The sequence below is a fragment of the Myxocyprinus asiaticus genome, chromosome 16 (assembly GCF_019703515.2).
Source record: "Myxocyprinus asiaticus isolate MX2 ecotype Aquarium Trade chromosome 16, UBuf_Myxa_2, whole genome shotgun sequence".
Classification (NCBI taxonomy): Eukaryota; Metazoa; Chordata; class Actinopteri; order Cypriniformes; family Catostomidae; genus Myxocyprinus; species Myxocyprinus asiaticus.
The window spans coordinates 48014411-48027114 of record NC_059359.1 but is presented as its reverse complement, the minus strand read 5'-3'; the positions used below and the strand labels follow the sequence as shown (position 1 = coordinate 48027114).

General features: G+C 37.8%; 1 protein-coding gene across 1 annotated transcript in view; it reads right to left on the bottom strand.

The window, feature by feature from the left end:
* Positions 1 to 2414: 2414 nt before the first annotated feature.
* The window catches only part of LOC127453880 (forkhead box protein O3-like), a 43031-nt gene continuing 32741 nt past the window's right edge, over positions 2415 to 12704 (bottom strand). The window contains exon 2 of the mRNA XM_051720626.1: positions 2415 to 3920. Coding sequence (XP_051576586.1) covers positions 2481 to 3920 — 1440 coding nt within the window. The 3' untranslated portion in view covers positions 2415 to 2480. The remainder of the gene's footprint in view (positions 3921 to 12704) is intronic.

Below are 12704 nucleotides of genomic sequence, written 5' to 3'. Positions count from 1 at the left end.
ATACACACACACACACACACACACAGACACTCACACACACACACACATGTTGGTGCAGCTATCATTATGAGGACTCTCCATAGACATAATGATTTTTGTACTGTACAAACTATAGATTCTATCCCCTAACCCTAACCCAACCCCTAAACCTAACTCTCTCAAAAAACTTTATGCATTTTTACATTTTCAATAAAACATCGTTTAGTATATTTTTTAAGCGATTTTAATTATGGACACACACACACACACACACACACACACAGACACACACACACACACACACACACACACAGACCCACACACACAGACTCACACACACACGCACGCACGCACACACACCTGAGCATTTTAATGGTTCTGTTGTAGGCTATTACACAACACAGAGCAAATAATAAGAGCAGAGCAGAGTTTATATTATCTTTTCATTTATTTAGTCACCAAATGATGATAAACATTCTCTTAACAAAAACAAACAAACAAACAAAAAAGGAATTAAATAAATAAACTTCTAAACTTCACATAAATTCTTAAAAACTATAATACAATATTTTTAATATATGTTTAATTTGTACAAAATAAGAGCCAGAGCACAGTAAGAAAACATGATTTGATTTTAAACACAGAAACCAGTGGAAAGAGAGTCACACAGAGTCAAAAAGAGTATTTTTGATGCATAACTTTCATAGACTGTCTTAATTTATTTCTCGTTTTATAGTTCATAGTAGAATTGAGCAACCTCATAGTTTCCCTGTATCATAATGTAATACAGTATAAGCTATTTAGAGTGACACTCCAGTTATAAAAACAGTCAAATAATAAATCAACAGGAGGTGGTCTATATGTGTGGGAGTATTAACTGACACAAAATGCTGCCACAACACCTAAGCAGAGGAATGATGTTGAAACAGGGAGATGTTTGATGGAGTAAGATGCACTTGATCTTTTGGAATAATTGTAGACACCATTTCAATCCTATCTGCTTTACTCCAGGGGCAAAAGCAAAGAGCTTGGGAGTGAAGTATGAGAGGTAGTTATGGAAACCACTCTCTTTCTCTCTCTCTCTCTCTCTCTCTATATATATATATATATGTATATATATATATATATATATATATATATATATATATATATATATATATATATATATATATATCACACACACACAGACACACACACACACACACACACACGGCTGAGCACTGTATAGCACCCAGGAGAAATTGTGTATTTACTAAACCTGGTATTGAAATGTCACTGAACCATCAGTTCAGCCTATAATCTTTCTTAGAAATACAGGATAAAACAGGGTAATAAAAAAGAGGTCAGATTTTAATGTCAACTTGATTTCTGAACAAAATGAGTGTTGCTTGCCCATGCAAAAGTCACCTCAATGATACTAGGGTGATGTGGGTTGCCAGAGAATTGCTAGGTGGCTCTGGATGGTTACTAAGCATTTGCTTACTTAGAGGCTGTCCCAAATCAAGAGAGCCCACCTCTAGGTCTCTATGATATTCTGGTCTCTAGATAGGAGGGCTGCATTCAGTTTGCAATAATGATGCATCACTTCAGCATCAATTTGGAGATTAAAAACAACACACTGAATTTCACTCAAGCTGCTGTCAATAGAAAATTGAGGGATGGAGGGGGGAGTTTAAGTAATATGTGATGAGAATTTAACAAGTTACTGAGGCCCACTTAAGACAAAGAATATACATTTCTTATGGTTCAGTTACTGATGAAATGAAACAAAATCTAATAACTTCATTAGGAACATCACAAGGTCAGATGTCTGATGAGTTGGCAGCTCTAGGCAATATGATAAATAATGCTACATTTCATTTGTTTGTCCTTCCATGTTATTTGCTGCCCTCGTTTATTAAAAACATGGATTTGCTTGATGCGGTTAAAGTGCTCATAGTTCAGTGTTAGATTTTAACTGAAGAAAAAATATTAATGTTGAGCAACATATCACAGATTGTCATCACAGTTCAGTCAATGATATTGAAGGGGGTTGAGACAAAGAGAAAATATAAGAGACAGAGCAGGTTTCAATGCATGAACACACAACATGGAAATCCAAAGACAGATTTTCACAAACAGACAGATATCATCTTGATTTGATGAGTGTCAGCACAGTGTAATCACCCTGAATAGGGCTGTGGGTGGGACCCCACGTTTGTTGAAAAGTACAGCTGTGCTTGTTCCCAGCATGAGAAGCTGGTGTCCCTACCAGGCTTCTTAACTAGCTTAATCAGCAAGCCTGCCTTGGTCTAACAGAATGTTGGTTGACCAGCACTTTTTGCTGGTGTACAACATGGCTGATGCAACAGACAGACCAGAACCAAACCTGCATAAACCCGCTTGAACCAGCCAGGAGATTATTACTGGTTCAAACTGGTCTTTTCATTAGGGAATGCTGGTTGGTGTCTAGATTGTAGTGCCTCTAGTAATATTCAAGTAATTTACAAGGGGTATTGTGTTTATCCGGGAACCCAGCTCTGTTTGTTGTGGTTCTGCTGCGTACCTGTGAATCCAAAGCCCATGCCCATTCCCTGTGCCAATGAGGAGTCAAAATTGCAGTCATTCTCCCCTCCTGAGTCTAGAATGCCATGGAGGAGGATGGACTCCATGTCACAATCCAGGCTTCTGTGAAACATGTCCATTTCAGGGTCAGCTGGCAGCCACTCATGAGGATAGAGCTGATGGGGTTGTTGGTACTGGTACCCTTCCCCTGCCCCCTGAGATTGATGGTATGGTCCTTCAGGCATACTGTGCTGATGTGGACTGGAGTAAATGTTGAGGAGGGGGAGTGGATACGGGGCTGTTTCAAGGTGGCAGGTGTCCTGTAGGATTTCCTGCATGCCTGCAAGGTTTTGGGGTAGCATGGTGGATGCTGAGAGATGTGCTTGGGCTTGAGGGCTGTATAGGTAAGGGGATTTATGAATGTATGACTGCATGTGTCCATCACTGGGTTGAGAATGCACTGCTGCATGGTGATGGTCTTGGCTCAATCTTTGAATGATGTTGTGGCTGTGAGATGGTTTGGAGGAAGAGTCAGGAGCAGGAGCATTATTGTGACCATGCTGACTACTGCTGGATCTTGCCCTATTGCCTTGAGCAACCATCATGGAGTGGACCACATTCTCCTTCCCCAGTATCTTGTCCTTGACATTGAACTGGGGTCCTCTGGTCAGCAGACTCTGCAAGGTACTGGAGCTCGTGTAGGCCTGCATACTACCAGAGAAGCATGTGCTCTCCTCAAAAGTCTGCATGGAGGGATGAGGGAGAAGCATGCCCACACTTGGCTGGCCATAAGCTGAGTCGCAGCTGGAGCCCTGGCTTTTTGAATCACTGTTGTAGTGGTAAGAAGGGTGTTGATGGCCCATTGGCTGGTGCTGTTGGTAGGTAATGGTCGCCCTGAGATCTGCATTGCAGTGGGATGCAGGTGAGTGGGCACTAGAGGGACTGGGGTAGAGGTGTGGAGACGTGGAGCAAGATAACCTTACCTCCTCAGGCTCTCCCAGTTCCACCTCAGCTAGGATGGGTGACAGGCAACCACTAAGAGTTGAAGCTGAAGAGCTGGCATGTGAATGGAGATCCTTCCAGGTGTGAAAGTCCTCCCTAACCACTGGCCCACCAGTCCCAGACATTGTAGTGGGACTACAATGCTCTGGAGAGCTACAGAATCCCACCGGTGGCTCTGCAACCTGCTTGGCTTTCCCAGGATTCCTCTTACGGCTCACTCGCCTTTTGCTCTTTAAGTACTTGGTGCTGTTGTCCATGGAGATGGCTCGGCGGCGGGGGGCTTTTCCCAACTTGCCTCCCTCAGGATTAAGCATCCACCAGGAACTCTTGCCCGTTCCCTCATTCTGCACACGGATGAAGCGTGTGTGCAGGGACAGATTGTGACGGATGGAGTTCTAGAATTAAGAGAGGAAAAGGAAATGAACTCAGTGTTAGAACAGTATTCTTATGGTAGGAAGACCATTCATTAAAAATCTTGACCTCAACTCGATTGAGATGCTTTGGCATGACCTCGAGAGCACTTCATATCAGACATCCCAAGAATATTGCTAAATTGAAAGAATTTTGTCAAAAGGAATGGTGCAAAATTCCTCCTGACTGTTGTGCAGGTCTGATCAGCAATTACACGAAACATTTGGTAGAGGTTATGGCTGCCAAAAGAGGGGTAAACCAATTATTTAATCCAAGGGTTCACATGCTTTTTCTGCCCTGCACTGTGAATGTTTCAATAAAGACATGAACAGTAGATAAAAACATAATTTAAGTAAATTAAGGCAAATTACTGTGTTCAATGAACCATAGGAATAAAGGCAACAAATCCGATTTCCCATGAGTGTATTGGAAAGAAGTGGAAACCCAGACACTATGGGACAGCATCTGGTGTAATCGCCAACACTGGGCAGCAGCGTTGCTACAAGTATTTGCTTAACTACAGTATTTTTCTCAGTAGCATGGCAGGTTGCTGTTTTTAAAAGCTTTTCAATAGCTAAGCTAATTTATTGATTAACTGATTGATTTATTTAGGTAGCATAGTCAAACACTGCACCGTTACATTTTCCTTGACAATATTTTAGCAATCAAGTCCTGTACAGTATTCTCTGTTATCTCTTTAGAATCAGAATTAGCAATGTTCAATTCGAGAAGGAACTACTCTTTTGAGGAGCTTCTTTTCAATAAATCGGTCACACTGGTTAGCAAAATGGACTGAATCAGTTCGCAAACTGGACTGAATCAGCTGAACAACTAACTTGCTCACTGAATCAGTTGGAGCAGTTTCTCACTCAGTAAAACTGTAATAGGTTGATACTAGGAATGTAAATTTTCAGAAATGTTCATAATCGATTGTCATGAAAATTAACAATCAATTAATAAATGTATCATTAATAATACCTCAAAGAGCATGTGGAGGACTTGAAATAATATGTGCATGTAGCCTATTGTTTAAATATCATTTAAATAAATATGCTTAAGGAATACGAGTATTGGTATCTGTGAATACAGCACAAAACATAGCGCTACTCTGGTGATGTTATGATGGTATATCTACATGCTCTCCCAGGAAGTGGCATCTCAGGCTCATTATTTCTGCTGGGGCACAAACAATCACTTAAACCCACATGCCAGGGGTTGCGTTAACAGAAAATTCTCAGTCATGTCATTTACCTTGATGGATAATTCCAAATGCTGTCCGTAATTTTGACAGATAAAAAAGAAGCAAGAAAATCAGTTTAACCTAGTGCATCAGTTTTGACTTAACCCTCTCTCAGACACACACTCCCTCTGTGTGTGTGTGTGCCCTGTTTATTCCCTGGTATTAAGATGCATTAAGATGCGTACTAACAGTCACCATCGCCATTTACACCTGGTAATATGCATCTCTTTTGACCAGTTGTGTTCGGATTTCAAGTAGGGGGTCTCTGACTTCATGACTGCACACATCAATCATTACGTCAGTGTGTTAATGCTTGATAATAAAGCGCAAAAATATATAATAACAAAAAGAAAGCACCAAATAAGCAGTGCATCATTTCTGCCAATTATACATGCATTTAATAGAAGTGCAAACATTGCGTTTAGAGCAGAATTCTCTTTTTTTTAGAGTTATAAATGTATTAAATGAGCTTCACAGATGTATGTGCTTTTCATCTGTGACACTTTATGTTGATATCAGGAACACTGACAAAAGTTCTGTGATCTTTTGCATGTACAGTTTGTATGAGCTTTAAAAAAAAAAATTGAAAGGTAGAACTTTCACCCTAGAACTCAAGCATGAGTTAAAATATATCATATAGGCCTATCTACTGTCATGTATATATAATGGATGCTAAGCCCTGATTGTAGCCCTAGTACTTATAAAATGAAAACAAGTATGATGGATAAAAATAGATCATAACAGAAATTTTACAACTCAGTCTGTTAGAGTGACAGATAAAGATTTTTTTCTAGTGCAACCTCTGAACATGTTGCCTCACACAAACATCCCTAACAATTTCATCTCAGCACAAAACACCACTAAAACGTGAACATCCACATCAAAAAGCTCAAGTTGCCATTAAGGCAAATAATCAAAAACTATGCACATTATTTCACTTACTCGCATGAACAGTATTACAAAACTATTTAAAACAAAAGACTCTCAATATTTTGCAGTTATTGTAATCTAATACAAACCAATGCATCAACAACACCTCAAAGCAATGGCATACAATTAATTGAAAGGGTGTGTGGTGCGCTTTAACCCTTTTATGCTTGGATGGACCCATGAGAAAAAAACTACGGTCTTGACAAACACAAAATCGGTATCGTTTGAAAGATTAGAAGATCAACTTTACAATGCATGTAGACATTATGACCAAAACTGAACAATTACTTTGAAATTTGCAAGCAAATCAGAAGTGTTCCATTTTGATAATTTTTTTTTTAAATCACTGTACATACAGTATTATTGCAATTAGTAAAAATATCAAACTGATCACATAGCCATGTGTCATATGTTGTTGGAAAGCTCTCAAAGAGTAGAATACAACCAGCCTATTTCTTTTACTCACAGACAAAAATATAGCGAGTAATAGCTAAGTATATTTCTTTGACAATTATATTGGTGTTGCTTATATGCCGCATTTTCGCTTATAACTTTACGAAAAATAAATGGAACATAAAATATAAAATACCATTATTTACATTATTTAGAGGAGGTGATTATCTTTCAAACAAGCCTACACACAAGGTAATCGGATGCATAGATTATGAGCTAATTTACACAAAGCACAACATTACAAATGGCCACAATGAGATGGCGCAATGTAAATGACACAAACTCGATGCAGACTCATTGAGTTAAAAGGCACTCATTCTGTGAAATCTCATTACTAAAATCATGTCTGCGTGCTATGCAAACCTTTAGTCATTGTTGTATTTGCATGTGTAATAAGTTTTTTTATGTACAAAGGACTCTAGTTTGACCGCACTGCTCTCACGCAGTGTTTATTTACCTGTCTGTATTTGCTCTTGATCTTCAACGATATCTGTTTAGTGCTTACCCTGTTGTTTCGCCTGTTACCTCTTCTTCAGTTTGTGAAGCTTCTCTTCAGTGTGATATCACCTGTACCATTGATCTCATTGTGTAAACCCTGAAAATCCAGTGAATCTCAGTAAAGCTCTCGCACTTGGTTTCACTAACTACAACTTGTGTGGCTTGAATTCCTGACAGTCATATAGCCTATATATTTCTGCTAAAGAAAAAGCACAAGTAGATAACGCAACGGCATTGCTCCAAAATAAAGGATGGTTATTTACTGCAGTAACGGGTTTTTAAAAAAAATTATTATTATTTGGAAATGATTTTTATTTTATTTTATATTGTTTTGAAATTGTTTTGGAATGTTTTGGTTTGTGAACGGCGCTTGGTCTGTGGTCTGTGCAAGTTTCTCTTGTATACAATGACATGCTTCCTGCCTCCTCCTCCACATGACGCGTGACCTTACCAATGAGCTTACATCACCCTCTCATGAGCGCGCGTCACAGAGATGTACGGAAGTGAACATTTGTATTTAAAAACTATATAAGTATTGTTTTGTTCTAAAAATAATCAATCTTTTGGGTTCAGAAGAACTTTATTTTTCGACTGGAGTCATGTGGATTATTTTGATGCACCCTAAATATGCATTTTGGACCGTCAAAAAAATGGAGTACATTCACTTGCATTGTTTAAAGGAGGAGGCCTGAAATGAAATCCTAAAAATCTTAAATTATGTTTCGATGAAGAAAGAAACTCAGATACATCTTGGATGGCCTGAGGGTGAGTAAATTATCAGCAAATTTTCATTTTTGGGTGAACTATTTCTTTGAAAAATGGTGGTTAAAAGTCAGTTATGACATATGCTGAATGTTCATTAAGAATAAATGGATGCAGAGGTGAATCTCAGACATCATTCAATGTCTCTTTTGGATGTTTTACTGTATATTTTGTATACTTTCTTACAGTCCACCATTTTCCTGTCCAGTAGGGAAGAGCCACTTGGTAAGCTAACTGACACTGACACTGTGCCTGGTCCTGTGAGACAAGTTAAGAGAAGCTGAGTCAAAGACTATAAAGCCAACATCTCCACTTTCTGCTGCTCAACTAAAAAACTTCCAGAGACTTTTAATTAACCACAAACTCCAGTCAGCTCACGCTCCAGCCTGACGACACAAATGAACAAATCACTTCCACTTTTGCAAAGAAAATTTACATTTGGACATTTCAGAGGCTCAGCTAGAGCACTCATTAGACACTAAAATAAAAAATTAATAGTTCTATTGGCCTTCCATAATCACATTTACACCTCCTCACCAGAGTCTTCTCTAATAATGAATTTAAATCCTTCAAAAATGCTTTGACAAGTTTAGTTTCTGACGTCTTAGCTTTACTGTCCAGGACAAAACAACTGTACATTAACCATTATCACATCCAAAGTTGAAGAGCTGCAGTGGGTGCCTAAGACAGAATATTTGGTAAACTTAGATGTCGGTACTGCCAACACCCCAATTACTCGTGCTTCCTCACTTTTGTCGATGATGTGAGGGCAGATTGCAGGTAACAAACATGTTTAGGTTGCCTTTCTTCTTCCATTTAGGTAGGTTGCCATAGCTAAGTCAGTTGGATTTCCCATGGTTTACTACCAGAGCTAACTTCTACAGTTTTGTTTACTGATGCATCTTTGTTTCTGCTCCTCCACCCTTCACTCTAGGGAATGTGTCCCAAAGGTACACACAAGCACCATGAGACTCATCATGACACCATTTGCCTTCCATCTGTTTGCTCAAACTACACCCAACCTGCTTGTTTGTATATGCTGGAACCCATTACATTGACCTGTTCACTAGCCATCTCCACCATAGTCCACCTTCTGACTAAACAGCCTTTGACCTTACCATTTCAATCATGTACAGACCATGTTCCACCCTGGACACGTTCATTTTAATTGAGACGATATCTTAAGAGCTATACACTTACTCTGTTGAGCATTAATTTCACCTGGTTGGCCAGAAGAGGACTACTCCTCAAGTCATGACTTTTTCCATGGTTTCTTTCACACATTTTTTTCTTGCTACTGGGCCTCATTCATGAAAGTAAATTTGAGTAAATTTCAAGTAATTTACTTGTAAAATGGAGCTTCATGAAAATTTTCCTCAGGATTTACGAACGCTTCGTATCCCCCAGATTTGTTAGTAAAAACATGTGTATGTTAGTGTATTCCAAACACATAAATAGAACGTGTGTGCACGTTCATTCAAAATTATCATAATCCACACCCATGAAAATGCCATATTAGGAAGGCTTCAGACTCACTAGTAAATGAGAATAGGAAGCTTTTAACATATATGCGAGCAGTAATCATTTATTTTTTATTTTTTATGGAGTGCATTCACACCATAAAATATTGATTTAGCAAACACTCGCATGTTCTTTCTAAAAAGAAAGTGAGGAACTTACTGACATTGTATGCTTTTGCTGTCATTAAAGGTTCTTTTATTAATTAAACAGTCCAAGATGCTTAATAAAAATAGTTTGACATTAAGTTTTAGTGTAAAAATGTTAAGTTCATGCCGATAGGAGGATTTCCACCACCATTATCCTTCTCTGGCTCAGTTGAGCACATCGCTAGCATCATTGGAGAAACTTCTCAAGTAAATCAAGACTGCAACAGTAATATTCTTCCCTTGCAACTGGAAGAATCTTCAAAGAAATTGATAGAATGCCTGAAAAATGACTTTGACCGAAACGCTGTAAGCTATGACAGCTTTTTCTATTTTTTTTCTGTTGTATTGTGTGTGCACCTGCCAGCTATATGTGTTTATAGCTTAAAGAGCTATAATTGATGATATATTGATGCTTATACAAAATGAGTGAAACCTAAATTATAGAGTTCAAACTCTCCAACCAGTCATTTTAGGGCATTAATTTTGTTTTTAGAGAAATTCTTTCCACAAACCTTTTGCCCCATGCAAAGCAATTCTGCTGGAAAAACTATACACAATTTATGAAGCAGAATTGGGAAACTCTATACTTTGAAGAAATAAATGCAAACACCAAAGAAATGCTGTAAATTAAAGGAATGTTCCGGGTTCAATACAAGTTGAGCTCAATCGACAGCATTTGTGGCATAATATTAATTATCGTCATTCCTTTTCTTTAAAAAAAGCACAAATCTGTGTTACAGTGAGACACTTAAAAATGGAAGTGAATGAGACCAATTTTTGAATGTTAAAATACTCACAGTTTCAAAAGTATAGACACAAGACATAAAGGATATGTGAGTAAATATGATTTTAGTGTGATAAAATCACTCACAACCTTTTCTGTGTAAAGTTGTAGCCAGTTTTACAACTTCAATACCATGACGATGTAATGTCAAACACTTAAACCCTAAAACGACTGTAAAAATGACTATTTAAACAACTTTACAGCTCAAATAATACACACGTTTCAACAGAAGAATTAATGCAAGTGCTTTTATAAAATTATAATCTTCACATTTCTGCCTTTATACTCTCCAGAAATTGACCCCATTAAAAAAGATTTCTGTTTTTTTAAAGAAAAGGAGGAACAAGTCGAAATAAACTTTTGTGGTAATCAACATTATGCCACTAAGGCTACGTTCACACCATAGCTTAACGTGGCCCAGATCTGATTTTCTGCTCAAATCTGATTATTTTGTAAGGTTGTTCACACAACATTTTAAATGTAGCCCATATCAGACACACGTATGAACAGCCGACACTCTTAAACTGACCCGCATGCGTATAACAAAGACATAAAAAAAAATGAACTTATTAAAGTTGTTATTAGCAGTTATTATTATTATTTTTTAACCCGAATAGGACACTTAATGACTATCTAAAGAAATCTCAGCAGGTGATGGAAGACCGGATGGATAAAGTCATTTGAAATGAAGTCATTTGCAGTCGTATGGTGGAATTTAATTACCACTGAAGCGAGACCTCGTAAAATCGATAATTTAAGTGCGCAATTGAGGAATGTTCAGTTAGATTGATGTAAAAAATCACATTAAATCTGACCTGGCTGTTCAGACTGAAGACACATTGGAAAACTTCAAATACGTATCCGATTTATTTCCACATATGAAAGTGGCCCAGATCGGATTTGAAAATGTCAGATTTAAAGTGCTTTGGGCTGTTCACACTGTCATCTTATTAACAGGTCTGTGTCACATGTGAGTGAAAATATCTGATTTGGGCCATATTCAGCTGTGGTGTGAACATAGCCAAATGATGTTGATTGAGCTTAACTTGTATTGAACCGGAACATTCCTTTAAGTATATGGTTAAAACATTTTTGCCTTAATCTATGTTATTTTTTAAGGTTAATTTCACTCATTTAATTATTAGTTATTTTTTCATTACTTGTTTAATTTCACTTCTATCTAAATGTTATCATGGCAGTTTGTCTGAAAGAACACAAAACATTTGGATGTCTTATGCATGATTTACATGTGGTCGGTAGCAGGTAGAGGTGTAAATCGCAAGTTTTCATCACGATACATTATATCGATTCTCTTAGACAGTGATCCGATGTTTGCCGACAGCTCAAAGTCTGCTGCGATGTGATTTCAATTCGATTCAGGGGCCTGCGATCGATATTACGATATTATGTGCCTATTTTACACAATTAATTACATTTATCATCTCATAAATGCAACCAAAAGTAATTTGAATATTTTATTGAGCTCTCTGAAAAGTTCAAATCCAGTATCTATCCACATTGGGAGATCCAGAACAAAATAAGGTACTTCAGTTGTTGAATAAAATAATACAGAAAAATAAATCATATAAAAAATAAAGTCACACACATGTGATCATCAGTCGTTTGAGCTCATTGCCTTGTGGCAATCTGTCATCCCTACAACCATCAAGAAAGTCTTTTGATCCAAAATACTTACATACCCATGACAGGATTCATGGGTATGAGGACAGGATTCAAATTCTTGGGCCCAGTACAAAACGTATTCAGTGGGCCCCCTCCAGTTGTCTGAAGGGGGGGTGATGCGGTGGCGCAACTTCAGGCTTCAATCATTCCGCGCACATCCTTGTGGCCATATGAGAAGCATATTTAGTGCTTATAAAGCAAGATAAATATCATATGTTTGCTGCATCACCTGACATAAATGCATACGGACGTGGCTGGCAAAAGAACTTCAAAATAAAGGTGTGTCATAAAAATATATATATACATTGATGTTTACGAGTTGAATCGATACATCGATCCAGATTGATGGATCGTTACACCCCTAGTAGCAGGTGTACATATTTTTCGTACCAATTAATGTTTTGAACATACAAAAACTTCCATGAATCAGAGAATATATGTCAGAACGGCTTTACGAAGGATTAATACAAAAATTAGTTCTGCTCGTGTTTCATGAATGAGGGCCATTGTCACCATGTGCTCGCTCACTGAAGGTTTTAATCATGCATCTTGTAAAGCTTTGAGACAATCTGTGTTTTTTTATTTGAAGCTCAGCTTGTCATTAGATAATTTTTTTGTTTGTCTTTACCAATTGTCACAGATTGCTACAGAACCATTTTTACAACAAAACATGTACAGGTCAGAAGAAACATATGACAAATATATGGCATGGCATGGCACAATGTTCTGAACTGCCCCACTGGTTGGCAAA